Raw genomic sequence first — 25,950 nt, 5'->3', positions numbered from 1 at the left:
ATTTAAAATTATATTTTAATTCTCCAGGTACCTTTGAGGGTGTACTGTAGTTCAAAACAGGGGTGACATCTGGGTTCAGGAGGGAATATTTCCTCTGGTCAGATTGGGTTTTGGTGCTGGTGCCTGTTTGGCTGATTTTGGTTGTCATCCAAAGTGACGCGTGGCTACCTCCTTGCTCCTTTTCATGGACCGCCTCCACAGACACATGGCAGTTTCTTTGATCTTTCCTGCTGTCTCCCCGCAGCACTTTGTAGTTGCCTCTTTCTGCAGGCAATTCCTTAATCTACATGTGCAACGTCAACTACCTGTAAGCAGAATGAAATGTGAATAGGGGGCGGGGGGGAGGGGGCAATGAATACTTCTACCTACAAAATACAGTCTTTTAAATATGTATCTCTAAGCAAGAAAAATGCTTACACTTCTCTGGAACTATTGACAACTAATACTGCAGTAGTTTTATTTTTGCTATTAATATCAAACTATTCATTTCTGAATTCTTTCTTTTAGCAGCGCACTTTTAATGGCTTCCATTCAGATACACCTGCAGCCTATTAAAGAGGAAAGGCAGGCAGCTTTTGAGAGGACAATTGCTATGCGTAGGATTAATTATCAGCAGCACACAGGTGAACCAGTGTCCATCTTCTAACTGAAAAAAACTAACGGTATCATTAATTACTCTGCTTTCACTACTTCATTAGCTTCACTAAACTGTATGATGTTTGAACAGATATATAATTTCTACTGTAATAGCTTAATCTGATAATTATTTCTTAGCAGATAGTTACGTGTTTCAGCACTCCTAGCAAAGCGATCTTATTCATGGTTCCAGAGTAATTTAGATCACATATTTACAATATACTTCAGACAGGTTTTGAGGAGATGGTATTTAGTACCCTGACTTCAATTTCATAGCTTGATCTGAAAATCACAATATTTGTAAATAGCAACTAGCAGACTTTTCTCTCATAACTTTTTTATCTCTTCCATGGATAGTTTTATAGGTAGTATGATAAAGACTTTCTGAATCCTTAGGGCTTAAGAAGACTATACTCGCAGCTTGTGCTGGAAAAGTTATTTAGCCATTTTAAGAAGCAAGTCTTCATCTGAAATTTCAAAAAAAAAAGGCAGGTATGTACTTACTTTTCAGTTAAATTTCTCAAAGAATGGTGGCTTATCTTGTTTTTCTAAGACTATGAAATTTTTTTTGGATCAGATCTCACGCTAATGATTTGTTATAGTAGTTTTCCCCTGTTCCTGGGTTTAAGTATTAGGGCTAAGCTAATATTTTTCAGAACAGGCTGAATTTGGCAGTTCTCAAGTTCTCCTATGACAAATATATGAACTGTTTACAAGTGCCGTTCGCACCTCTGATTTCCAAAAAATCATTACACATAATGCAAATATTGCAGGAGGAAGAACGTTACCTGTTCAAAACAAATAGGGAAAAGGAAGCCCTTGAAGAGAAGTTTGTCAGCTCATGACAACTTTTTTAATAGCACACAAAAACCTACTTTGATTACTGTTTGCTCAGTAATTTTGCAATTAATTTTAGAAGTAACGGAGGTCCAGGATTCTTTGCTAGCTTTGGTTTGGCCTAAAGCAATTTCTAAACCCACTATTGTTATTTGGTTGTGTTACGTGGTTGGGGTTTATTTTTCTGTAACTGGTAAGCCTTGTCTCTAAAATGGCACTTGAAACTTGGTCAAGAATTCTCATGCGGAATTAGATTTTCTTGATAAGAACCCAGTCAAATATCCCCAGTTTTAACTAAGAGCGTGTTTCCCATTTCCTTTTTAAGACTACTGTTTTTCAGATTTGGATTCTCTTTTGCTTGTTCTTTGTGGCCAGCCTTACATCTAAAACCGGATACAAATATTGAAATTCTTCTTCATTCATTTATAGCAGTGCTGACAATAGTAAGAGCTAAATTTACTGTGTTGTAAGTGACATTGCAAGTAACTATGGTAAGGGGAAATGAGTTTTCCAGGAGAACAATCTGTTCTATTTTTTTAAAGTAAGTGCTGACTAACAGAGTGAAACATTTTTTATGGATGGATGCTTTGTAGAAGGGGAAATATATTTGATAGTGACTCGCAGGAATGCTTTCCTTCTGTCGGGATGTCGTGCTCCTGTCGAGAGTCGCGAGCCCTGCGCCTGCCCAGCCGCCATTACAGGGTGCTTTGCCACCAGAGGGTGACTCCTGCCGCGAGGGCAGGCCTTGGTTTACCCATTTGGAGGCTGTGTAATTTGTTTGGTATGTTTCCGATGGAGAATAAAATTAGAACAAGATCATCTCGGCCCGTGGTGCCTGCTAACCGTGGAGGGAGCGTTTGGGTTCACTCCAGACCTGCTTTATTTTGTTGTCATCCTGCGTTTCAGTGTCTCTGGGTGAACTTGTCCCTAAGGAGGGTGGTGATGGCGGGAGGGGACAGGGACGTGCCGGCACGGGTGAGGGGAGAGGGCCGCTGCCCAGGCCTTGGCCTCTGTGAGGCGCCTCTGCCATGATGGCTCCTGGGGTCGCTTCCCTCATAACGCAGCCCAGGCTCTCCTCGAGAGCGCGCAGTCCTTCCGCAGGCGCGTTACCGCGGCCCGCTGCTCCCGCGCATCCCCACGCGCCCCGAGGAGGCGGCGGGCCGGGGGCGGGAAGGGCAGCGCCGGGCTCCGCCCCCGCCCCGCCCTTCTCTCCTCAGAGTGGGCTGCGGCCCCTCCCCGCGGGCTGCCCCCCGCCGGGCTCGTCAGCGCGGGCTGCGCGGGTCCCGGCTGCCCCAGCAGGGCCGGGGAGCGGGGGGCGGGCCGGGGGCGGGGAGCGGGCGGCGGGGCCTGGTGTGGTTCTCTGCGCCCCGCCGGCGGGCCGTGCCGTGCCGTGCCCCGCGGCTCCCCCCGCTCGCCCGCCCGCCCACCGCCGCGGCTCCCCCCGCTCGGCCGGGCGCTCTGCAAGATGGCGGCAGCAGCCGAGCGCGGCGCGGAGCTGCCCGCGGAGTCGTCGCGGGGGGTTCGGCCGCCGGCGCTGGGCGCCGAGGAGGTGGCGAGGCGCCTGGCGAGCACCCGCCGGGAGCTGGGCAACAGGCGTAAGATCCTGCTGAGGAACCTGCCGGCCGAGAGCAGCAGCCAGGTACGGCCGCCGCCTCCCCTCAGCCGGCCGGCGGCGTGGCGCGCTCCCGCCGGCGCCTCAGGCGGCTCGTGCCCGGGGAAGCGCCCGCAGCGGGGCCGGCTGCTGCGGGGGAGCCGCTCCGCGGGGCCGGCCTGAGGGAGGTGCGGGGCGGCCCGCCGTTAGCCCTCGTCCTCGGGGATTCCGTGGGCTGCAGCTTCGCACCCTTCTCCCTCCCTCCCTTCCTTCCTTCGTGCCCCCCGCGGGTCGGCTCGGGCTTCTCCCGACGCCTCCCGTGGCAGATGGGCTTTGTTACCGCCCGTGGCCGCGGTGCCTGCGGAGAGCGGCTGCAGCCTGGCCTCCCCCGGGCGGGAACCGTCTCCCTCATCCGCGGGGCGCGACGCCTGGCAGGGCAGGGCGCCGCGGTGGTGCCCGCCCGCCTGCGGGAGCCGGGCCGGGCCCGGGAGTGAGGGAGCAGCTGCGGTCCCGGGGCAGCCCCGGTTCCCTGGGCGGCGGCGCGGGGTAGCGCCTGTGTGGCGGCCCCTGAGGAGAGGCGACGGCCGGCGCGGGCCGTTACTGGCGCGGGGGCACCTGCGCGCCTGCCCTCGCCGAACAGGTAAGGCGCCTTTACAGCCCGTTTCTGTGTAAAAACAAAGCTAAAAGGCTTTTTTTTTTTTTCCGGAGGTGAGCAGCGTGTGTTCAGTGAAAGTGGGTTTCTGCAGTCTGGTGGTGGTTTAGGAAAATTCCGCTCAAATTACTGCTGTTCATAGCAGAAGATCGGCAAATTCGTGAACTAATGCATGAGTCGGTCTGTGAGGTGATTTGGTAGCCCAGTCACTTACCGGATCTTTACCAGATCCAAATACTCAACTTGATGCACAAGTATAAAAAAATAAGTAATTACAGCTTTTGTTCTAAACCGCTCCTTGTGTCTCTTCCCTTCTCTCCCTAAAGCACGGGCAAGTTTGCTACCTGCGGGTAAGTGCACACGTGTAGACTATCATTTTCTCCATAACTCCGGCGGAAAGGGACCATTCATTTTGGAGAGAATCTTTCAGCGATCAGTGTAATTTGATCCAGAGTACCGAGCTTGCTCGCCGCAGCACTTCATATTTTGTTCTCGCATACCCGGCACCTTTTGGTCTGTTGCTTGTAGTGTGATTATAGGTAGAGTTTTAGATACGGCAGCTTTGCTGTGGTCCTGCACGATGTTTTACGTGTAGAGCCTCACCTCTGTGTATAGCAACCTAATAACCTAATCCAATAGTAAACTCACAACTTGGAAAAACCTGCGAATCCTCATCGTCTCTTCAAGAAGCTGTCACACGTGACTGTGTTGACAGAGAGGGCTTACTGGTGTATCACAGGATGCTTTCTGCAGATAGCTGGAACAGGATCACTTTGTCTGACACTCAAAACAGTTGTGTTAACTTGCTCCTGTTGCGTGCAGCAGGTACTTCATGAATTCACATGTGTGCTGCCTAAAAGCACATCTCACCCATATGGAAGCCATCAGGCTTGGCGTTGCCTGGTCAGACAAAGAATGCTACAGGGAAATAGTAGTGTGAAGGTCCGATTTGGCAGCCACGTAATATTTTGGAAGTTTGCCATTTTGTTTTGATAACTTAGAAGTAGCGTTTAGATGCCTTTTTCTCCGTATGTAAGGTCCTGATGTTCACCTCTTCATAGGATAGAACAGTACCACCATGTACAGGTCCTGAAATACCGTTTCAAAAAATGTCATTTACATTTGTTAACGTTGTTGAGCTATTGGTGATGGCATGTAAAGGCAGAATAGTTGTGCTGTACAGAGAAAGTTTCTGTCCTGGAGCAGTTTTGGAAAGGAGAAGTATGTTTGTGGTCAGGCATGTTAAGTATACCTGTGTAGTTGGCTGTCAGGCATTTCCAAAAATTACCACCAAACTTAACATTAGTTATTTCAAATTAACACTCTTGGTAAACACCGCGCAGAGGTGCTTTGTCTGCTGTTTCCTTCTTGAAGTGATCGGTTAGCCGAGTAAAATCAGATAAACTGTTGCTGATCTGGTCAGTTTATTCACCGTGAGGAAAGAGTTGTACATTAAATGTTAAAATGCGGCAAAGTCTTCTAGAACAGGTTTTCATAAATGTAAATATTCATCTCTAATCATTGGGGTGCTGAGTTTGCTATCATTTGTTGTTAGTAAGTGAAGAGTGAGACCAAGATTCACCAAAATAGTTTCCAAATGAGAAACCGCTGTTCTACTGATACAGATTGCTGGAGATACTCGGTTCTGTCAGAAGGCTCATCATCTTCAAAATGAGAACAAAACTCCCAATTTTTGTTAGGTGAAATTAGGTAACAAGCATTTTCCTCTGTCAGTTGTAGCTACATATTAACAGGTTGTTTTCTTTATTATTGTAATCTTCTGTTACCTTTGGAGTTCCACCTGTGTGAAACCGAAGTTAAAAAAAAAATAAAATAAATTAAGGCCATAGAAGAGATGTGCCTTAGCCATGAAACGTTACCACAGGTTTGTAGTCTTAGAAACCAAACAGGGATCTTTAAATGTCCGAAGTGTTCAGCACTTTAGGTGCTGGGTGAGCATTGTTAAGGGTCAGAGGTTGCCCACATTTGAATCTTGGCAAGTGGCATTCTCTCTAAATGCATTTGGCAACATCGCTGTTCCTGAGGAAATCCAGAGCCTGCTTTCAAGAAGGAGGACAGTTGGAATAAAAAGCACCGTGCAGTCTGTAGCACCCAAGAAAGTCAGCATTGACAAGCTTTTTCTCATTGGGTCTCAATATGAAGGAAATCCGAAGGGGAACTAATTAAGTCAAAATTACATCACGAAGATTCTTTCTGCAAATACATACTTGCAGGATTAGTATTTCTTCAAGCAGTTCTCTCACTGCAGCGATGGAGAAAGGATTTTTTGGTGACAGATCTGCAGTAAACATTTTTATATAGCACCTTTGCTGTTCTTGAAGGCAAATTGCCCGTTTTCTGTTTAGTTGGCAAGTCAATTGACTTTGTACTGTCCTGTCATGGTGAAGTCTTCCAGAGTTGCCAGTTAGGTCCCTATAGTCATCCTTGTCGGATTCCTCCAGCACAGTACTTGAACTGTGCTGTGGTGTGATAACGACCTAGAAATGGACATACTCCTCTCACTTGCAATTCTTACTGCAAGAGTGGGGAACTGTCATTTGCTCTTACCAGAGTAATAATTTTATGCCTTCGTTAGTGTGTAGGGCCATTAGAAGGATTCAAGGAATCCTAGGAGGGCACTGATAATGTGATGTTTTACAGTAAGACAGGCAAGGTTGTCCCACTGGTGTCTGTCTTCTTGAAAATAAGAGATAGTGGGTGTGTTCTTGTTAGATTAATGTCCTCTGCTGCAGTGTTGTGGCAAGGCTGATGTTTGTATTGAGAATCTTTGCAAAGAGACTTAAAGCTAAGCTCGGTTGTAGTTGTTCGTTTTATTCTGGTCAGCGCTCGGCAATGAATTGTCAGTCTCTTGGTTGGACATCTCTTGCGATTGCCTTGTGTGTGCATCTCCCTGAACTGTCATTGCTGATGAATCAATGAATCCATTTCAACAGCAAGGAACACAATCACATATGTTGTTGAAAGTGCAGTGTTCAAAGGCATGCATCGCAAATTGAAGGACCTTGGAATTACCCTGAAACTGCTCTGAATGCTCTGGGAGGCAAAAGGACAGCTCTGGGCAGAGAGAGGGAGGGAAATGATGGTAACTTCTCTTCTTTACTGGCAAAGAGATGCTAAGGACTTCAGGATGACCAGAATGTAACTGAAGTTGTACCTTGCTGAACAGGAAGTTTCATTTTGCTGGAGCTGAAGCAAGTCAGCTTCTGCTTGTTTTGGTTTGTGTAATTACCTCAGTGGATCACAAGAAGTGGTTTTGATTTCCCCCAAGGCACTGTTTTTTCACTGTTAGGGGTTCCTTATTTATGTCTGATTAACTTCCGTAGGAGCAGTGGCTCGTTACTGTGAGGTAGCCAGCAGTCTGGTACCCTGGCATACCAGTTTGTATCCCATGGAGTTGCTGTTGGGAAGAACAGGCCTTGGGTTATCTTTCCTGCTAATCTTTACTGAGATGTGTAGCAAAATCTCCACTCTTCACTGCGAAGATTAGCTGACCAGCAAGGGCTGTTTGCTTTTTGATTCCCTCCTTTGCAGTTAAGGAGTGAGTTTCTGTGAGAGATGCACTTGCTTCCAAGCAGTTTTTTCCTGTGCTTTATTATTTTCAAATGCCACCATGTTACGTTCACATTCCTGCTTTTCTTCTTTAACGCCTGAGGCTAGAAAATAAATGTTGTAGAGGGAATGTTCTACTTTGATGTGGGACATGAAGTAAAGTAGGGCTGATTAATTATTTTAATACCCTGTAGTTCTTCTTTGGTATGATGGAGTCTAAAGAAAGATGAAATATTTTTAGGTGTTGATAAGGAACTGGTGCAGTCCGCCCAGGATGGGGATTTATCTTGTGTTTTGGGACCTGATGTGCCTACCCAGTTTTTTTCACTGGTGTCTGTTCCTGATCAAAAGACAGATCACTGCTTAGCGTGATGCTGTTTCTGGTGGAGTGGTTGGTTGGGTTTGGGTTTTTTTCCTTCCCTTCTTTCTTCCTGGATTAGCCCCAATTTTTCCTTGTTCCTTTTTGATCGAAAGCCTTTAATGAACTGCGATGATTTGAGGAAGTACTCTCTCCCAGGCTGTTGTATGCCTGACGTTTAAGTAGAAGGGGCCTTTGTGTTTTAGTTAGTCCCCTGTCACGCTGACTGAACATGAAAGGCATACTTGTTGGATAGTGAGTAGCTTTCATGCCTTAGGATGTACGTGGGGTTTTTTTTATTTTCTTTATTGCTTTTCTTTTGCTTTGTGTTCTTGCTCTCTCGTGTTACCTCTTCTATGTCTTTTTCATCTTTCCTTTAGCTTGCATACCACCCAGAATACCCAGGATGATGAAATTAATTTCCAGTCTCATAGTGTTCCTCTTATCAACACACTGATATGTCTCTGGAAGATCAGAGAAATATGTTTTTCCTTCCATGTCCGTCATAACTTTACTGAGAAACCGTTATTCTTCTCTCTTAACATTTTCTTACATTCCTTTAATAAAGATCTTTGGAGGGTATGATCTTACAAAAGTGGGAGTCAGTTCTCAAACAAAAAGGTTTGCACCGGAGGCAGTTTGTGGCCTAAAATTACAGGCATGATTTTGTTGCAACTTTCATAGTTTGTGACTGTTCATGGAAGTGAAGAGGGAATGTGCTGAGCAAACAGCTTTAGGGCACATCTCAGGGCTCACTGTTCCTGGAGTCCTGGGCAGGTAAACATCTGCTAAACATCTTAGACCTGATCCTACAGCTGTTGCTCATCTAAGAACTTTCTTGAATGCAACATTGAAAAAACCCCTGAACATTTGTCAGAGGAGAGAACGTACTATACAGTATGGTGAGCCCAATCTTTGTCTGAGATTTTGCTCTTTAGAAGCAAGGGAAGATTTATCCGCAGTCGATGCGCTGTTGGTGAAAATTTGAGGACCTCCTACCTCTGTGGTCATTAGCAGACAGGAGGTGTTTAGAATTGCACTGTGCATCACACCTTGTGCTTTGGTATCCGGCCTTGTCATTGGTGCTGTGTCCTCCACTTCTCATTGTCCAACAGAGGCTCCAGGATTTTCCCTCAGTAAAAGATTATAATTTTAAACTGTGCTAATGTTCTCTTTCTTACTACCTCCCCCCCCCTTTTTTTTTCTTTCCCCATAGCAGACTACTTTTTTGCCTCGCTCCCTCCTTTTTCCCTCCCTCCCGCCCTCCCTCCTTTTTCCCTCCTCTTTCTTGCTCTCTTTTTCTCAGGAACTCCTCCTCTTTCCTGCTCTGTCTCTACAAATGAAAACAAAGTCTTCTTTAGTTACGAGATGATTTAAAACTTCTTGGTTAGCCAAACATGTTACTTAGCTCAGCTGCTTTTAAGACATAATTGATTCCCATTTCAAGAATATGTGTGTCAAGTTGAGGCCTTCAGCTACTGACTGAGAGCCACGTTATAGACCGGACTTGTACAGTGTTTATATTGGAACCACCACTAAAGCTTACTGTAGAAATCTGGCCAGGCACTGTTATAATTGTTAAATATTTTTGTTGCCAGAACAACACAAATGAGTGTTACATCTAGAGAGAGAAAAACACTTGGGTTTAGGGTGCTGGAGGTGTAACACGTGTAGTATGCTGTTCCAGGTGGTGGCTGAGTATTTCTTGCGTATTCTTGCACTGTGAGATCCTGGGTATGAGAAGCTGATTTTATTGGAAGTGAAATCTGAGCTTTACTAATTTGATAGATAGGGCAAATGTGCCTGTTAGTAGCTGCCTTCCTTGTTTGCGTTTTAAACAATGTAGGTAATAAAGCATCAAGACGGATCCACTCTGAGGAAAGCATTCTTTCCATTTGAGAGATGCAGATTTCATATTGATCGTATGTGGTAGAATATCATGTTGCCAGTTTTTCTACCCAAGACAAGACAGGACAGGACAAGAACTGAAGTCTTTCAAGACCATGTTTCTTACAGTAGTAAATAATGCATTTTTAAGGTATATTTAGCCTGTATTAATTAGCGGTTTCTCTTAAACTCCTTTTAATGCATTTGGTTTTGGTTTTTCTGCAAATTTTCAAGTGTGAACTGACTGTTTTCTGGTTAGGATTTTAATTTTTACTGATGCTAAGATTAACTAGCTGTGAAGCCTGCTTTTAAGAACTCTGAAAGTTTAAGGGGCTGTACATTTCCTGTTCCAAGATGTTTAGTTAGAGCCGCTGGTATGGCCTGCATGTCTATGCAACTGCTGTTACTCTGAGCAAGCTCTCTTCTCTGTTTTTCTCTCCTCCTCTCCCTTTCTGTGGTACATATCATCCTTGCTCTGTCCAGGGACACATCCCCAGGAGCTGCCTGGCATGGACTCTGCTCCGTTTTGCTTGGGTATAAACGCACGTCGGTGCCCAAGAGTTGGTGCTAGTTTTAGGTCTGGTTCAGGAGCCGGCTATGAGTTGATCCTAGGAGTGCAATAATTAAGGGCCAAGACAGACCCCACTATAAACAGTGCTTGTGTTAGAAACTTTATGGGATCTGTGACTGCTCTGTGTCTGCCAGATAGCTTTGTAACTGCTCAAAACTTTTGTTGTCGAAATACTATCATCTAGCCCGATGTTCAGTGTGACACTCATGCCATCTAGACCTCCAGCACGTTAGTGGATGTTGCCATTATGTTTAGACTTTATATGATGCAGTTAAATTGTGATTATTGTGGTGATTGTTGGTCACTTGTTTTTAGACTAATAGATTCATTCTATTATAAAAGAGGAAAACAATCCTTTAGGAGAAGCAACTTCATGAACGTTATGTGGAAAAAATGCTAACAGTGGCCAGGCTTGGTCAACAGATGGTTTGAATGTGAATATTGTGAGCATGGGCAAAGTGGTGGCACTGGGGATGGCAACCAGTGCTTGTGTGCGGTGCCATCGCTGGGTTTAGTACTACGGCATTGCTAAACCTCATGGGAAAAGAAATGGTGAGCTCTTGCTTTGCCGTTCTTGCATGGCTGCCCAGCACAAGGTGATGCCATGGTAAGGCTAACCTGGGGAGGGCAAAAGGTTTTCCTGCCGCAGAGTGTGGGTAGGGGCTAACGGCTTCTCTGTGGGTGCGTGTGGTGGTGGCGGTAGGCCCTGATGTGAGGAGAGGGCTGGCGTGGCTGGGCAGGGGGGGGCAGGCAATTGGAAGGTCAGGAACCGGGAACGACCTGTGGCTGTTTGTTTCTGCTGTGCTCAGGGAAACAGCCCTCTGCTTACATTCCTTGCAAGTTGATAGGTTCGCACCAGAGAATATACCTGACTTGGATGACCCATTTCTCCTCCTAGAGTAAACACTCCTCCCTGGCCCAAGTACCGGCTACCTGCTTACACCAAAGGGACCAACTGTGTTTGCGTTCAGTGCTGGTGGTGCACGATGTTTGGTGGTGCGCAGCTGAACCCGGTTAGGAGCAGCAGATAAAAGTGTTCTTACTGCTTTCCCTGACAGTTCTGCTCTGAGCTGTGGGGAACAGAAACTGTTAACAACATTAAAATGGTAACAGTGTTGGTTCTTTTCTAACAACCAAGTGTTGCAAGTTGTTGAAGGTAAAGTTTGGAGAAGTGCCTGAGTTCAAAAGCTGTCTTAGTAATTCTGAAAATACTATGAAGAGTCTTAGTCTAATGTACGCGCATATTTACTTATCTGTTTAGTTTGAAGGAGTATACATTTGCTTAAGAGTCGTCATGGTGTGTTTTATTTTTGTAAATTATCCGGAATGGTCTTTACGTGACAAATGCTTTCACTGCAATACTACACAAACCCAGCTCTGCAGGTAAGGTCTCAGGCCTGCCACAGGGACCATGGGAGCACAAGTATAGGCACCTTCCAGCGAGGTCCTGTTGCACAAAAACTTGGCAGTGTTTGCAACAACCTGTGGAAGTTGGTGTTAAAATCTTTACTAAAATTACTTTCCTTAATTTAGGTTTTCATTTTAAATCTTTCTTATGTCCTCATCATTTTTCACATGAGACCTTATAATTACCCCACAAAAATATGCCCAGTACTATCTATTTTCTCTTTCCATTAAAGTTTCAAACAGTTGATGGGAAATCATGTGAAATCATATGATTCACAGATGACTTTCAAAAGAGTGTTCAGAGCACTTTGAAATAGTATTGCCTGCTACTTAGTGATCATATAAAATTTCCAGTGTTTTTCTTGTAAAATCATACAAGAAATAAAAAAGGTAAATATATCCCTCTTTTTCTAAGTGGGACAGAAATAACTTCTTTGGAGTTTTCAGTGGCACAATACAGCTGAGCTGTACAAAACTGTGCAGAAAGTGTCTTCCCGGTCTCTCATGACTGACAAGAAACTACCATCTAATTCATGTCAAAGAGATGTCCAATCGCCTACCTGGCTCGAATCTTTGAATTGTGCCTGGCATATTTAGCTTTTTAGAAACCACATCCTTATCACATCTGATAGAGGATGTCTTGAGAAGAGGTAGCTTGAGAAACGCTGCCATATTTTATTAATGTAGTATTTGACAGCTGTTAACTAGTGAAACTAGAGATTGGTGCTCACTTGACTAAAAGGTATACACCTGATACCAGTCACAGAGAACCCAATTAACCTTTAGACTGTATATATCGAATTAACAAAGTGGCAAGTAGGCTGGGCTACTGGCAATTGTCTGCAATTAAACTTTCAGAGAAAGCTGGTGGATTATTTTGCTTATTCAGATGGTCTTTTGCTATTGTGTATGAGATTGATCCAACTGAAAGAATACACGTACGCAGGTTGCTACTCATGGTTTCCTCTTGGGGATGATTAAAGTTCATCTTTGTATTCTCACCACTGAACTGATAATCGTTCATGGTTTTGTGGGGCATGTGCATACACCTTGCTCTTACTGGGAATAGCTATAGCAAATGGGTACAAACCTCTTAGGCTTGCTCCTACCCCACCCCTCCCACACCCCTGCTCTCTCCCTGTGAATTAGCGCGAGTAAGTAATGCTTTGGATTGATTCTTCGTTGACCGTCTGTGCATAGTTGATAGAGGATACTTTCCAGGGGGTGTTCTGTGCACGATTATCTTCTGGTTAAAAGAATATTCATTATTAAAAGACTGAGAATATTTTAAAGCGAACTTGAGCATTTACAGGCAACTAAAGCAACTGTTGTGTTTTATGACAGCATTGCCCTCAGTAAACTGCATGATGTGATGTTGCCAGTACTTCTTGTCTGTGTGTTATTTTAAATATGTTGGCAGTCCTTTGGAGAAATTGTAGGGCTTTTGCTACTTTTATGAACTGTGATGTTACTCGTCTTTGTCAAAAGACAGTCAACAGGACACCCTGTTGTGCTTACGTGACTTTATATAACGAGAAGTAAAATAATCAAATCCAGTAAGCCTATTTTTTACATGAGATAAAAACATTGCTGCAGTATTATAACCGACTCTTTTAAAAACAAATATTTGATAGTGTTTCTATGGTCAGATTTTCTGTTTATTTGAAACATTTTTGGTTGTGTTTTGCTTTTTTTTGTTTGATTAATTTCTGGCCTTATTTGCTCTGGTGAATTACTCATCTGACGTTTCTCTCTCTTTTAGGAAATCCATGACTTATTTAAAGATTATGAGATCAAGTACTGTTATGTGGACAGAAATAAAAGAACAGGTAAGAACTTCAAATCTGCCAGTGTCAACCGTTTCAGCTGTGTGGTGAAACTAGTGAGGAAGATCATCTGCAGTGTGTGAAGTCATCAAATTCTCCGCTGTCATACAGCTTGATTGTCCCTCTGGGATGTTTTTTAGCTGCATAGATTGTCACCTTCTACTGAAGCCAATGGAAAGTTGGAAGCCTTACTGATACCAGCCAGCAGTAGGTCGTCCCACTATGGTATCTCTCTCGTGTGTTCCCTTAGGGAGTGACTCTTTGGGACAAAGCTAACCTCAACTGTCTGATTCCCTTTGAAGAACTAGTCCTGAGACTTCTCTTAGGACAAACGACATGTGCCTGTGACAGGATTGGAGGAAGATGAACCTAGCTCCAGATGTATTTGTGTTGGGTAATTAAGCCAGCAGCGGTTTATTAAAGGAATACTTAAGTCTTTGAAGGAAATGTCCTGAATTACTTTGGTCCACTCCTTCATTTACAACTTAATTCCCTAAATGGGGAATTGGCGAATCCCTAGTGCTTGTGAGGTACAGAAATGGACAAATAATTCTCTGTGTGTTGCTGTCCTTCCAAATTGCCGTAGGTCCTGCAGCCTGGACCATCTCCTCAGGCAACCTTGGTTTTCAGGAAAAATACTAAAGCGGTGTATGTAACAGAATTCTGTCAGGATCCCGTGAAGATGATGGCGTTTCTTGGCAGCTGCCTCTTAAGGAGCAAAACTTTGTACTTTACTGTCCAATTACCTTAAAAATGTATTGAAGTTGGAATAAGGCCAGCTTGTGTATGAGGTACTGCTGAACACTGAGAATGAATGCCTCTGTTCAGTGTAAAGAGAAGTATCTGAAAATACTTGGAAGGAATAAGAGAAGAACGATTTAATTTAATCTGGAACTCCATTTGCTCTTGCGTGTACTTCTTGCTGCCTGTTGGATGATGACAGGGTACAGCTGCCGTGGCTGTTGCAGAGGTCCCCTTGTCTGTGGCATCGTGTTCCTTCCAGCTGCTTGTGGGACCATGACATGGTAGAGAGGCGTGCTGCATGCTGCACAGCTCCGATGTCCAGTCCTGCAGGCACCTTTGAGCTGCCTGTGGGAACTGGATGGGGTGTCGGTCGTGTAGGTGGTGCGGCGCCCTCTTTGCCCATGGCTGTGGGCACCTCCCTGTTGGCTGTTGGATGACAGCGGGGTACAAATACCATGTGTGTTTTGGTGGTCCCGTTGTCCATGTCTGCAGCCACTTTTCGAGCTGCCTGTGGGAGCTAGATGGAGTAGAGAAACACTGGGTTTTGCAGCTCTCCCTTTGTCCTCGGCTGCGGGCCCCTTTGAGCTGCCTGTGGGAGCTGTATGTGGTGAGGATACAGTGGGTACTCGAGCTCTGCCTTTGCCCATGGCCAATTTCTGGCTGTCTGTAGGATGACAGGGTACAGATGCAGCAGGTTTTGTGGTGCTCCCATTGTCCGTATGTGTGGGCACTTTTGAGCTGCCCGTGGGAGCAGGGGGGCATACAGGCGGGGTGGGTGCTGTAGCCCTCGTTTTGCCCGTGGTTGTGGGCGCCTTCTTGTTGGCTGTGGGACGAAGACACGTTGCAGACAGCGTGCGTGTTGCAGGGGTCCACTTCTCCACGGCTGCATGTTGGTTCTGTTTTCCGGTGGGACCCGAACATGGTAGAGAGGTGGTGGCTGCTGCAGAGGTGCCTTTGTCCCCGGCTGTGGGTGCCTTTGAGCTGCCCGTGGGTGCAGGGGGGCATACAGGCGGGGTGGGTGCTGTAGCCCTCGTTTTGCCCATGGCTGTGGGCACCGTCTTGGTGGCTGCTGGATGATGTTGGGGTACGTATAAGGTGGGTCTTCTGATGCTGCCTTTATCCATGGTAGTGGGCACCTTTGATCTTCCTGTGGTACCTGGATGGGGTAGAGATAAGGGGGATGGCACAACTGTCGGTTGACCAGCATAAGCAGTTGGCCCCCTGTGACATCACCCTGACACGCCCAGTCCTGGGCCAGGGCTTTGTGTCCCAGCCCTCAGCTCCCTAGGGGAGAATTTTGTGGAGCTCCCTTTGCCCATGTTTTTGGGGGGCTCTCTGCGAGTCCGGGATGGTGTAGGGGGGCAGGGCTGTCTTATCTGTCCCATGCAGTGTTGAGAGCTCTCTCCCTGAGTGAGAAGGTGGGAGACCGCAGGACTGTGCCATTGTGTGTTTGTGCTCATGTCCAGGGTGTGGCTGTCAAGCAGAGAAGCAAGGACCTCGGCAGCCACTCTCTATGGCCATGAGCAGCCCTCGCTTCCCTGCCTGGAACCGGGCCAGCCTTGTGCCAAGGCTGTCTATCATATGAATCCCAGAGAGCCAGGCAACACCTGCCCTGGACCAAGGCTGTCCCTTAGCCACCATGACATGGGCCATTGCTGCTGTTCTGCCTGCTGTGGCATGGAGGGGACGGGACATCCCCAGGGCTGGTGGCCAGCCCTGGGCTACCCAGGGGAGAGGGTTGTGAAGCTACCTTTGCCTATGGTGTCGGGAGGCTCCCTGAGAAACCAGGATGGGGTAGAAGCCAGGACTGTCTTATCTGTCCTGTAGAACGCTGAGAACTCTCACGCCAAGTGATGAGCTGAGAAGGGACAGGAGCCGTGCCCTTGTTGCGTCCTTTTCCAAGAGTCTGGCTGTAATTCCCAGGAGAAACAACAAAAGAGAAGTCACGCTCCATTCCTGTGGTCAGCCCCAGCCCCCTTGCCCTCCCCTCGGTGCCTGCTCCTCGCAGCTGTTGCTCACCTGCCTTGTCTGGCGGTCTGAGCCAGCACAGCCCTTTTTATACCCGAGGTGGGGCAACCGTGTCACTGAGCCCTTTGTGAGGTGGCCAACCACGAGCAGCCCCCACTGTGATGTGTCCGTGACATCACCAAGGCTGGTGCCTGGAGTTGGTGCTGCATCCATGTGATCCCGCTTTTCCAGTGGTCAAATGAGAAGACACAACTAAGTAAAGAATAAAAATGAAACGGAAAACGAGAGTTGGTAGTGCTGGGGAAGCAAATAAATTAGCTGTAGGATGTGAAGAACAGCAGCTCAGCAAAGGTTAAAAGAGAGTTAAAAGCAGCACGTCCTACGCTCTGCTCTCTGTTGAAGAGTTTGGGTGGTACTTGCCGAGATTTGTGGGTTTGAAGGCTATTCTGGAAGAAAGAAGTTTGTGGAGTTTTCTGGAAGGTGATCTTTCACAACTTTGGCGTTGAAGACGTGTCCCGCTGCCCAGCCGTCCATCCAGGAGTGGCTGGCAGTGTTGTGTGAAGTGCAAGACAGTTGTCTGTCGGTCCCTGAAATGAGCCAGCGTGTTTGCCTGGCACTGCCCTGTGCCTTGCCCTTCAGTTGGGCGCTGGAAGAAAACACACGGACCCACATGTGTGGTTCGCTACAGACTGTTGCATCCTCTTTAGTTCACAGGGTATGAGGCAACAGGTGCCAGCTGAACCACAGGAGTTTCCCTCTGAACATCAGGAAACACTTTTTCACTGCGAGGGTGTCCTGGTTTCAGCTGGGATAAAGTTAATTTCCTTCTTAGTAGCTAATGCGGTGCTGTGTTGTGGCTCTGGCGAGAGCAATGTTGATAGCGCACTGCTGTTTTTAGTTGTTGCTGGGTAATGTTTATACTAAGTCAAGGACTTTTCAGTTTCTCAAGCCTTGCCAGCGAGAGGGCTGGAGGGGCAGAAAACGTTGGGAGGGGGACACAGCCAAGACAGCTGGCCCAAACTAGCCAAAGGGAGGTTCCATATCATGGGAAGTCCTGCTTGGTACATAAACTTGGGGGTGTGTTGTGGTTTAACCCCGGTCGGCAACCAAGCACCACGCAGCCGCTTGCTCACTCCCCCTCACCCAGAGGGATCGGGGGTGGGAGTCAGAAAGGAATGTAAAACTGAAAGGTTGAGATAAGAACAGTTTTAATAGGTAAAGCAAAAGCGACACGCGTAAGCAAAGCAAGGAATTCATTCACCACTTCCCATGGGCAGGTAGGTGTTTTTAGCCATCCCCAGGAAAGCCGGGCTCCATCACTCCTAACAGGTACTTGGGAAGACAAACACTATAATGCCAAATGTCCTCTCCTTCTTCCTCCTTCCCCCAGAGTTTATATACTCAGCATGATGTCATACGGTATGGAGTACCCCTTTGGCTAGTCTGGGCCAGCTGTCCTGGCTGTGTCCCCTCCCAGTTTCCCGTGCCACTCCAGCCCTCTTGCTGGCTGGGCCCAAGAAACCAAAAAGTCCTTAATTTAGTATAAATTTTACCCAGCAACAACTGAAAACATCAGTGTGCTGTCAACATTGTTCTCACACCAAATCCGAAAGACAGCACTGCACCAGCTGCTAAGAAGAAAATTAACTCCATCCCAGCTGAAACCAGGACCGGGGTTGGCTGGGATCTGCCATTTTTTGCTTGGGGACTGGCTGAACATCAGTCAGCAGGTGGTGAGCAGGTGTATTGTGCATCACTTGTTTTCCTTCTTTTTTTGTCTTTGGATTTTATTCTTACCTGCACTCCCCCAGCCCCCTTTTCATTATAAGTGATATTGTCATAATCATTATTATTATTATTGTTCTCTTAATTTTTATTCTGTTTTCATTATTAAGTTGTTCTTATCACAACCCTGGAGTTTTACATTCCAGTTCTCCTCTCCATCCTTTTGGGTGAGTGGGGAGTGAGGGGGCGGCTGTGTGGTACTTAATTACGAGCAGGGTTAAACCACAACAGGGTCAGCAAGAACCGTTACAGGTTTCAGGGAGGGTGGAGTCTCCATCCTTTGAGATATTAAGATCCCACCTGGATGATGTCCTGTGCAGCCGGCTCTGGGTAGCCCTGCTTGAGGAGGAGGTTATTCAAGGTGACCTCTAGAGGTGCCTGCCGACCGCATCCAGGGTATGCCTCTGATTGTGTGAAATGCATTATGGACTGAAAACCCAAAAAAGGTCCAGGAACCCTGAAGTGAGAATTTATTGATGCTGTTGTCAAAGATAATCAGTATAATCAGGAATGTGTTGACTTCAGTAGAAAATTTAGTTTCTTTTTGTTTCCCAAATACAGTTTTTTGTTGTATTACAAGTAGTTAGGTTGTATGTATCTGTGTTTCTGTAATCACTTTTGGAGTTAATTACTTACGATGTCCAGTTGATAATGCTAGATTGTAAAATATGTATTACAGCATATCCATCTATCCATAGCATCTTCAGGGTACATCGCAAAGTCTTATTCTTCCTGTGACTTACATTGGTGGGTTTTAGGGGGAGGGAGAGGTATAGTAATTACATCTGTAGCTGGAGAGGAGCTATGGTAGGTGATATAACTTGTTTTGGTCTCTTACAGCTTTCGTTACTCTGTTAAATGGAGAGCAAGCTCAAAATGCAATTCAGAAATTTCACCAGTATTCTCTCCGGGGAAAAGAAATATCCGTGCAGCTGCAACCAACAGATGCTTTGCTGTGCATTACTAATTTGCCCATTTCATTTACGTTGGAAGAGTTTGAAGAACTTGTTCGTGCGTATGGGAATGTCGAGAGGTGTTTTCTGGTCTATAACGAAGTTACTGGCCATTCAAAGGGTTATGGCTTTGTGGAATATATGAAGAAGGACTCTGCTGCAAAGGCAAGACTGGAACTTCTGGGGAAACAGTTAGATGAGAGCACTCTCTTTGCACAGTGGATGGATGTGAACCTGCTGACCACGAATCTTATTCACTCTAAGTGCCTTTGTGTAGATAAATTTCAAAAAGACTATGCTGATTCAAAAGAACTGATCCAAGCTTTCTCACTGAAGTATAAACCTGTGTTCTGTCAGGTATGTTGAATTTGTATCTTCTGTAAGATCAAGGTCTGATTTAAGTAGCTCTGTATTTGCATGCTTCACTGCTTGCTTATACTTTTATTTTTACGTTAAGTAGTAAATGATTATGCATCTGCATTGTGATACATGATGTGGTACAAATGATTTATTGATATGGATTTGCAGTGATTGGTCTATGTTACCTGGGAATTCTGCAGGACACCACACCCATGAAGCACCAATAAGATGTTTGTAAGACATCCCCTCCTCATGTATTTTATTGAAACTAATTTTAGAAATACTTTAGAGAACTTTTAAAGTAAATGTTGCTCATGGTTTTATTGCTCAGTAAGGAAAGGTATAGTATATGAATATCACAAGTGCAACAGTTTAGATGAAGGAGAATATATAATTAATATATTTAGTAAATCTCTGCAAATATGTAATGTGTTTTTTTCCCTGACTGAGGAAGATGTAGGCTTGGGATCTCATAGTTGCTGGGCTTGACAGTGATACAAGTGGTATGCCTTTTGGAAAGCTTGCAGGTACAGAAGTCTCTGCAAGTATAAAGGTTTCCTACTCATCTTCATGGCTTGTGAGATACTAGACCATGATTAAAATGTTGCTTGTAGAAGTGATGCAGAACAACATAGCATAAACAGACAGTAGAAAGAAAGCTTTCTACATAGTCACATAGTTGGGTATGATTTCAGTTAGTTGGGTTTTTCTTCTTAAGTGTCTTGGAAGGCTGCTCAGGGATTAGCTTCAGGGATAAGTAACCAGAGATCCCCAGTATCTTAAGACCAGAAGGTCCATCAGGCTGTCTAGTCTGACCACCTGCAGGCCATCACAATTTGGCTAGTGCTCTTTTCAAGCCCCAGTGATTTGTAGTTAGTTAAAGTACATCCTTATACTTCCCTGATCCAAATACACTAGGAGATGCATAAATTGGAAGAAACTCTTTACAGAAACTGCCCTTCCTTTGTTATTTTGCAGTTCTGTCTTTCTCAGTTGAATGTATCTGGCTTCAGCTTTACCTCACTGATGACTAAATAGAGGAGCCTTTGCTCCCTACCATTTTCTTCCTGTAAGAAGGTATTAAATGCTTTAATCAAGTCACTTGTTCAGTCTTTATTTAATTAGCTAAACAGATTGATCTTTTAAAGTCTTTTACTTCAGGGTTTTTTTCCAGCTGTCAGATAATCTGGAGGCTGTTATCGGCTCCCCCAGCAATTTTTCAACATCCTTCAAAAATTCTGAAGTTCAAAGAGTAACAAGCTTTGATAAAGATGGTTTTCACTAACAGTATTCTACAGTGCAGTTAGAGGCACTTAAGAATGGGCTTTACCTTCCTTCTTAAATCATAATGATACATGGGTCACACCTGGTGTAAGTGAGGAGCATCTGTGTATGTGTTATATCAGTAAATGGCACTAAATACATTTCTGTAAAATACAGGAATCAGACAGTATGATTTTTGAATTGGGAAATAGGCACCCAGACAAAAATATATCCAAGAAAACATTATTGGCACATTCTTATATTACCTATCACTTGAATAAGCACACTCTGTAACAGACTAATTAGGTAGACCATAGAAGTATGATAATAGAAGAAAAATAGGTTCACTCATTATAACTTACAGTTCATTCTTGGTGATTCTCAGAGAATAAACGTGTGATTTGTTCTCAGTCACGCCTTGTTTCCACTGGGCATCCAGCAGGTGCTGACTGGTAAGGGAGGCTCTGCCTTGAGAGGTGGCGGGGAGAGGCAGCAGAGGTGCTAGTTTGCAGAGATGAACCTCATGGGCTAACGGGGGAAGCAGAGCCCTCCGGAGAGGGAAGATATGAGGGTGGAGGTAGGTAAACAAGTAGTTCAAATTTGGTAGATGAAAAAGGGAAGGTGGTGGATGAATTCTCATCACAATAGTGCTAATTAATTATGGTTTTATGAGAGAGGTGACCTAAAAATTAAGTACAAAGAAAGGAGGAGGAAGAAGACCCCAAAAAGTGTGGAAAAAAGCAAGGAGGTGTGAAATGATGGGCAGAGACATAAGAGGAAACAAGGAGAGGACAGGGTAGCAGAAACGTCAGTGCGGAGGGAATTTCAATAGAGAACAACTAGGAGAAGTGCCTTTGTCTGGAAAACTTCTGGAAGAATGAACATGTTTTAGAAAAACCACTAAAATGTTCATTCACTCTTGTTATTTTACATCTTGGTGACTACTGCCACTGTCTTCCTTCCTTTTCCTGGTCTTGGCCAGTCCAGCCTTCACACCACTCCTGCATTTAGATTGTCCCCCTGGTAGGGTCACTTTAAACTATTCTGCCCATCTCCTGGCGTGGCTCCTTTTAATGTAGCTGTTCAGTGCTGCTTTCATGGCCTGGTTCTGCTGGTAACTCTGACACAGTATTTCATCATGTAAATATGATCTTTTATCTTAGATTAACTCATTAAATAAACTCTGGTTTATTTCATTTTATTCCAAAGGTACCATTTTTTTTTTTAATCATTTTGATGTCTCCTCTATTTACAATAGAAATGTTGCGTCAGGAAAAGCTGAAGCCAAATACTTATACATGGGTCTTAGAAAAATGACTTTTCCTAGGACTTATAGGAATGTATTTCATCCCTTGCTTAATAAAATGAACCAGAAAAGCTCATTCGTTTCTTATGTCAACTTATGTCAATTGTCACAAGGAAGTCTCCACTGTTACCTAGATAGGGACAGAGGGCTTTTCTTCTGTACCTGTTTACTTGGGAAGTTTAAAAATACTGATCTGTTTGTGAGAACACTGGTAGCTGTACTTTCCCCATGTAAAGGGAGTTTTTAACTGTGCATGAAACTGCAATATGTGCCATAGCTGCAAACCATTCTTTTCACAAGTACTTCAGGTCTTTACCAGTGCAGCTAAACTGATGTCAAAATAAAATACAGTGTTTCTCCCATAGGCGCGCACACACACACATATATACATAGCATATATATATGTGTGTGTGTGTGTGTATTTGTATATCAAAATATGTGTGTTTTTCAGAGCTCTTCCCAGAGGCCAGTCTTTTAACAGTGGCATTAAAGATCTGACCACCTTCTTTTTCTTCAAAATCTTTGAGATTTCTATTTCAATTGTTCATGTAAGTTTGTGGGTCCTAATAGTTGTGAATAGGTTATTTTTATCCAGTGAAATCTAGAGATTTCCTCTGTTCCACATAAGAGCTAGTTTCAGTATATCATTTCTGTTCATTTTGGGACTGGAGATTTTTGCCTAAGCTTTATTCCCTCCCTTCTCACCCTCTTTTTTTGTTTGATTTAAATCTGCTCATTCTGCTATAAAAACTCCGGAAACAAAGGACAGAGCATTGTTTTCCATGTAAGCCTGTTTCCAGTCTGCTTGATTGATCAGTCTGGCATCTTCTCTTGGCATTAAATACAACCGCACACTTCATATTCTCCTAAAAGACAGTATATATCAGTGGAATTTGCATCATTATATATTTCAACAGCTACCACACAGTCTGATGAATGACATCTTTATTATTGTAGGCTTAAAAACTGAACAATAATGAATTTGTAATTCTTATCCTCATGCAAATTAAAGATTATAGTAGCATACACCTGTATGTACAATTTCCTTCTCATTCCTTTTTTCATTCTGAAAATAATTGTTAAATACATTTCATAGTTCAGGTTCTCCGAGATTAGATTGACATGAAGGTGGTATTTCAAGTTGGTAAGAGTATGTGTGCCAAATATCATATGAAGTTATGATATTCAGCTTATATCTAGTACATCTGAGAAAGAAACATACTGATTTGGGTAGGCGTTGACATAGGGTGTTGGCTGCTTGTGAGGTGTTTTATTGTGGATAGGTGAGAGTGCTGCAAAGCAGTTCCTGAAATTCTGTATGTTTTTTCAGCGTGCTGTGAAATGTTGTTTCAGTTTGCTCAGGATGAAGACAGTTGCATTGGTGACTTTGCTGTGGTTGAGTATGAAACTGCAGAGCAGGCTGAGAAAGTACATGAAGTCACTGATGGCATGACTATCAAAGGAAAGAGAATCCAGGTGTCATACTGTGCTCCAGGAGCACCAGGCAGAAGCACGTTAGCAGCACTTATAGCAGCCCAAAGGATGGTAAGATACTTGCAAATCTGTTTTCAGAATGAGTTTGATACACCTGAATTGGGTCAGAGGCATTCAGCTGCTTTGCATTAGGAAAAGGAGCCAAGCTTTTGGAAGCATTAGCTTTTTTTTTAATTATTTTTTAAATCTAGTCAGCCCAATTAAGTCTCTTTCCTAGGCAAAGAATGGCCATATCCTGCAAGGAGGAAGGGTAAAATACAGCTGTAGGATATCACAAAATTACGCTTTACATAGCTCTGGGATTTTTGTAAATTTAATTTTCTGTAAGATAAATTGTTCCAGTTGAAAAAAAATAAAGTAATGGGAAATAGAGTCATTTGGCAAGCTAAACTTGGTTTAAAACAGGCAAGAATTAGTCAATTTTGAGGTAAATTTCAAGGTAAGAGAAATAGTTTAATTTCATGCTCAATATAGAAGAGAGATTTTTACACCCACATGTCTTAGCAAGTTATTTCCTAGAAAATTGGATGTGATAAGTGTTACATGATGCTGTCTTAAATGTAGAAGCAGAAAAGTTTCATTACTTTGGTTAGCTCTAGCCCATGTCTTCATAAAAGAGATGACTGGCACTATTATAAAACAGCGTGTGGTGTTCATGTTAACAGTGCCTTTCATATACTTTATTGATAACTCTGTCTTGGCTTATGGGATAAAAATAAATGTGTCTCAGGAAAAATAATACGCTTGAAGTTCTGGGGGGGAATAGTTTGTTAGGTATCTCATTTGAGGGAAAATGAACAGGGAAAAGAGCAGGAAACAGGGAAGGAGTTGGTTTTTCTGTGGAAAATGAGTTCTGTGTGTCATTGTCACACAAGTTTGAGGGATTTGAATGTATCCCTTGTTTTCTCTGGATTCTAACATTTTTGTATCTCTCTAATTGGAGATGAGGAACAACAGAAAAGGCTTGCTTCCAGAGCCGAATCCAGTGCAGATTATGAAAAGTTTTAACAATCCAGCAATGTTGCAAATGCTACTGCAACCCCAGTTGCGTGGACATGCTGTTAAACCTGGTAAGTTGTTTAAAAACAGTTAAGAAAAGGAACCATGTTCTTAGTGATACAAGGCTTTCAGCAGATGAGTGAAGGAGGAATGCTATTTTAAAATCTGTGCAGTGTGTTTGTGTAGACACTTTCACATTTTATGAAAGCAGGAGGTGGATTGCTATGCTTTGTGCTTGGGTAAAATTTAGTGTTACCTAAAAATGTCTTCATATTAACTCTGTGGTCTCTGAATGTTCATATTAGAAATGGGTTTAAAATGAAATGGTTTTGGAAAACATCATTAAAATGACAAGTTGAAATCTGATTCTAGATGTGAATTTTGCAGCCTGAGTCTTTCTCCTGTTGTTTCCAATGTAAATCTTGATTCACTTGGGTGCTACCGTAGTTGTAAACAGCATTCGTAATGGTATTGCCCAGAAACATTCCTCTGTCGTCTTACTAGGATGGATGTTATTAAACATACAAAAAACAATCTTACCACATTTCAGATGGTGAAAAAGCATTAGGAACAGAGATGAGAACAGATAATTTGAAGAGTCAAGTGGGGGACAGCTAAGAGTTTGTAACACGATCTATTGACAGAAGATAACACAGAAATTGTGTGAAGTGGCCACTTCAGCAAAGAAATATGACAGCTAATGCTGACTTTTCAAAGCACTTGAGATAATGCTGTGGTCTTGTAATCAGCTCCAGGCATTTCTGAATCTTGGAGTGAAACTCAGCTTTAGAGGAGAGCCTTGAGAGTGTATTTGTGTCTCATGTGCTCTTAATTGCAGATCAGAGCTGGGTGTATTGAAAAGTTTCATTATAGTGACCTTTAGTACACTGGAAAGTTTCATGAAAACCAAATTAAAAAAAATAGGATAACTCTTTTGAAGATTTTTTACTTGCCTACAATGTTTTCTTGTGTTTCTAAAGCAGTTCTTGGAGCATCAGCAGGTTTACCTCACCTTATAAATTCCGCAGTTGGCCCACCTTTTTTGCAGTTGAATAAAGTTCATCAGGTATGTGACAAAATAACTTCTGTCAAAATAGATATTTATGGAGATCTTAGCATGAAAAATATTCTCAAAAGTTTTAAGGAATTACAACTGAAATCAGGAGTTTTCATTAAAGCTATCTTTAAGAAAAGCATTCTATTATGAGATGCCTGTGGGGATGTAAGAGCAGAGTGTGCTTACTATCCACAGTGAGTTATTTTATCTTAACTGAGCTTTTGATTTGCTAACACCTGCTGATGTAGAGACAACTTGCCATTACTGGCAAAAAAAGTCCTCTTTAAATTAGTGCTGGAGGAGCATGGCACAGCCATTTCTTTTGGAGAATGCAGACTCATAACACTTCCTTCTCCTGTGGAGACTTGATTGTTTTATCTTATTCAAGCCAAAAAGCTTAGCATTGCTATCTTCATTTTAAAGTTTGCAGGGACTAGAATGTGCTATATATGCCATAAAAAATAGTGATTTTCAGATGTTACTACTTAGTCAAAAATAACCCCCAAGCTTTAAGCTATTTAAAGTATTCTGAGAGCATCTGTAATTCCAGATGGACACCAGAATTTCTGAAAGGTACTATAAAGGATATTTGGGTGAGTTTGCCCTAGAAATTGGAGATGAGTATATGCTAGAGTAGCACCCACAGCCAGAACTCCTCCCTGCAGCAGTGCACTTGGCCAGCAGCC

General features: G+C 43.9%; 1 protein-coding gene across 8 annotated transcripts in view; it reads left to right on the top strand.

Annotated features, from left to right (window-relative positions):
- The first annotated feature begins 2,494 nt into the window (after positions 1-2,494).
- RAVER2 (ribonucleoprotein, PTB binding 2) overlaps positions 2,495-25,950 on the top strand; it is a 38,226-nt gene continuing 14,770 nt past the window's right edge. For 4 of the 8 annotated variants that reach the window (XM_080407262.1, XM_080407260.1, XM_080407266.1 and 1 more), the window contains exons 1-6: positions 2,794-3,112; positions 13,272-13,338; positions 18,673-19,142; positions 23,068-23,259; positions 24,152-24,278; positions 25,188-25,273. In XM_080407262.1, the coding sequence (XP_080263388.1) occupies positions 2,939-3,112; positions 13,272-13,338; positions 18,673-19,142; positions 23,068-23,259; positions 24,152-24,278; positions 25,188-25,273 (1,116 nt within the window). In that variant the 5' untranslated portion in view covers positions 2,794-2,938. Of the gene's footprint in view, positions 3,113-13,271; positions 13,339-18,672; positions 19,143-23,067; positions 23,260-24,151; positions 24,279-25,187; positions 25,274-25,950 lie in introns of all 8 variants that reach the window. The other 4 variants (XM_080407267.1, XM_080407263.1, XM_080407261.1 and 1 more) reach the window with 2 other exon arrangements.

The sequence above is a fragment of the Falco punctatus genome (assembly GCF_963210335.1).
Source record: "Falco punctatus genome assembly, chromosome: 11".
Classification (NCBI taxonomy): Eukaryota; Metazoa; Chordata; class Aves; order Falconiformes; family Falconidae; genus Falco; species Falco punctatus.
Note: the sequence above shows the minus strand (reverse complement) of the source record. Positions and strands in the feature narration are given on the sequence as shown.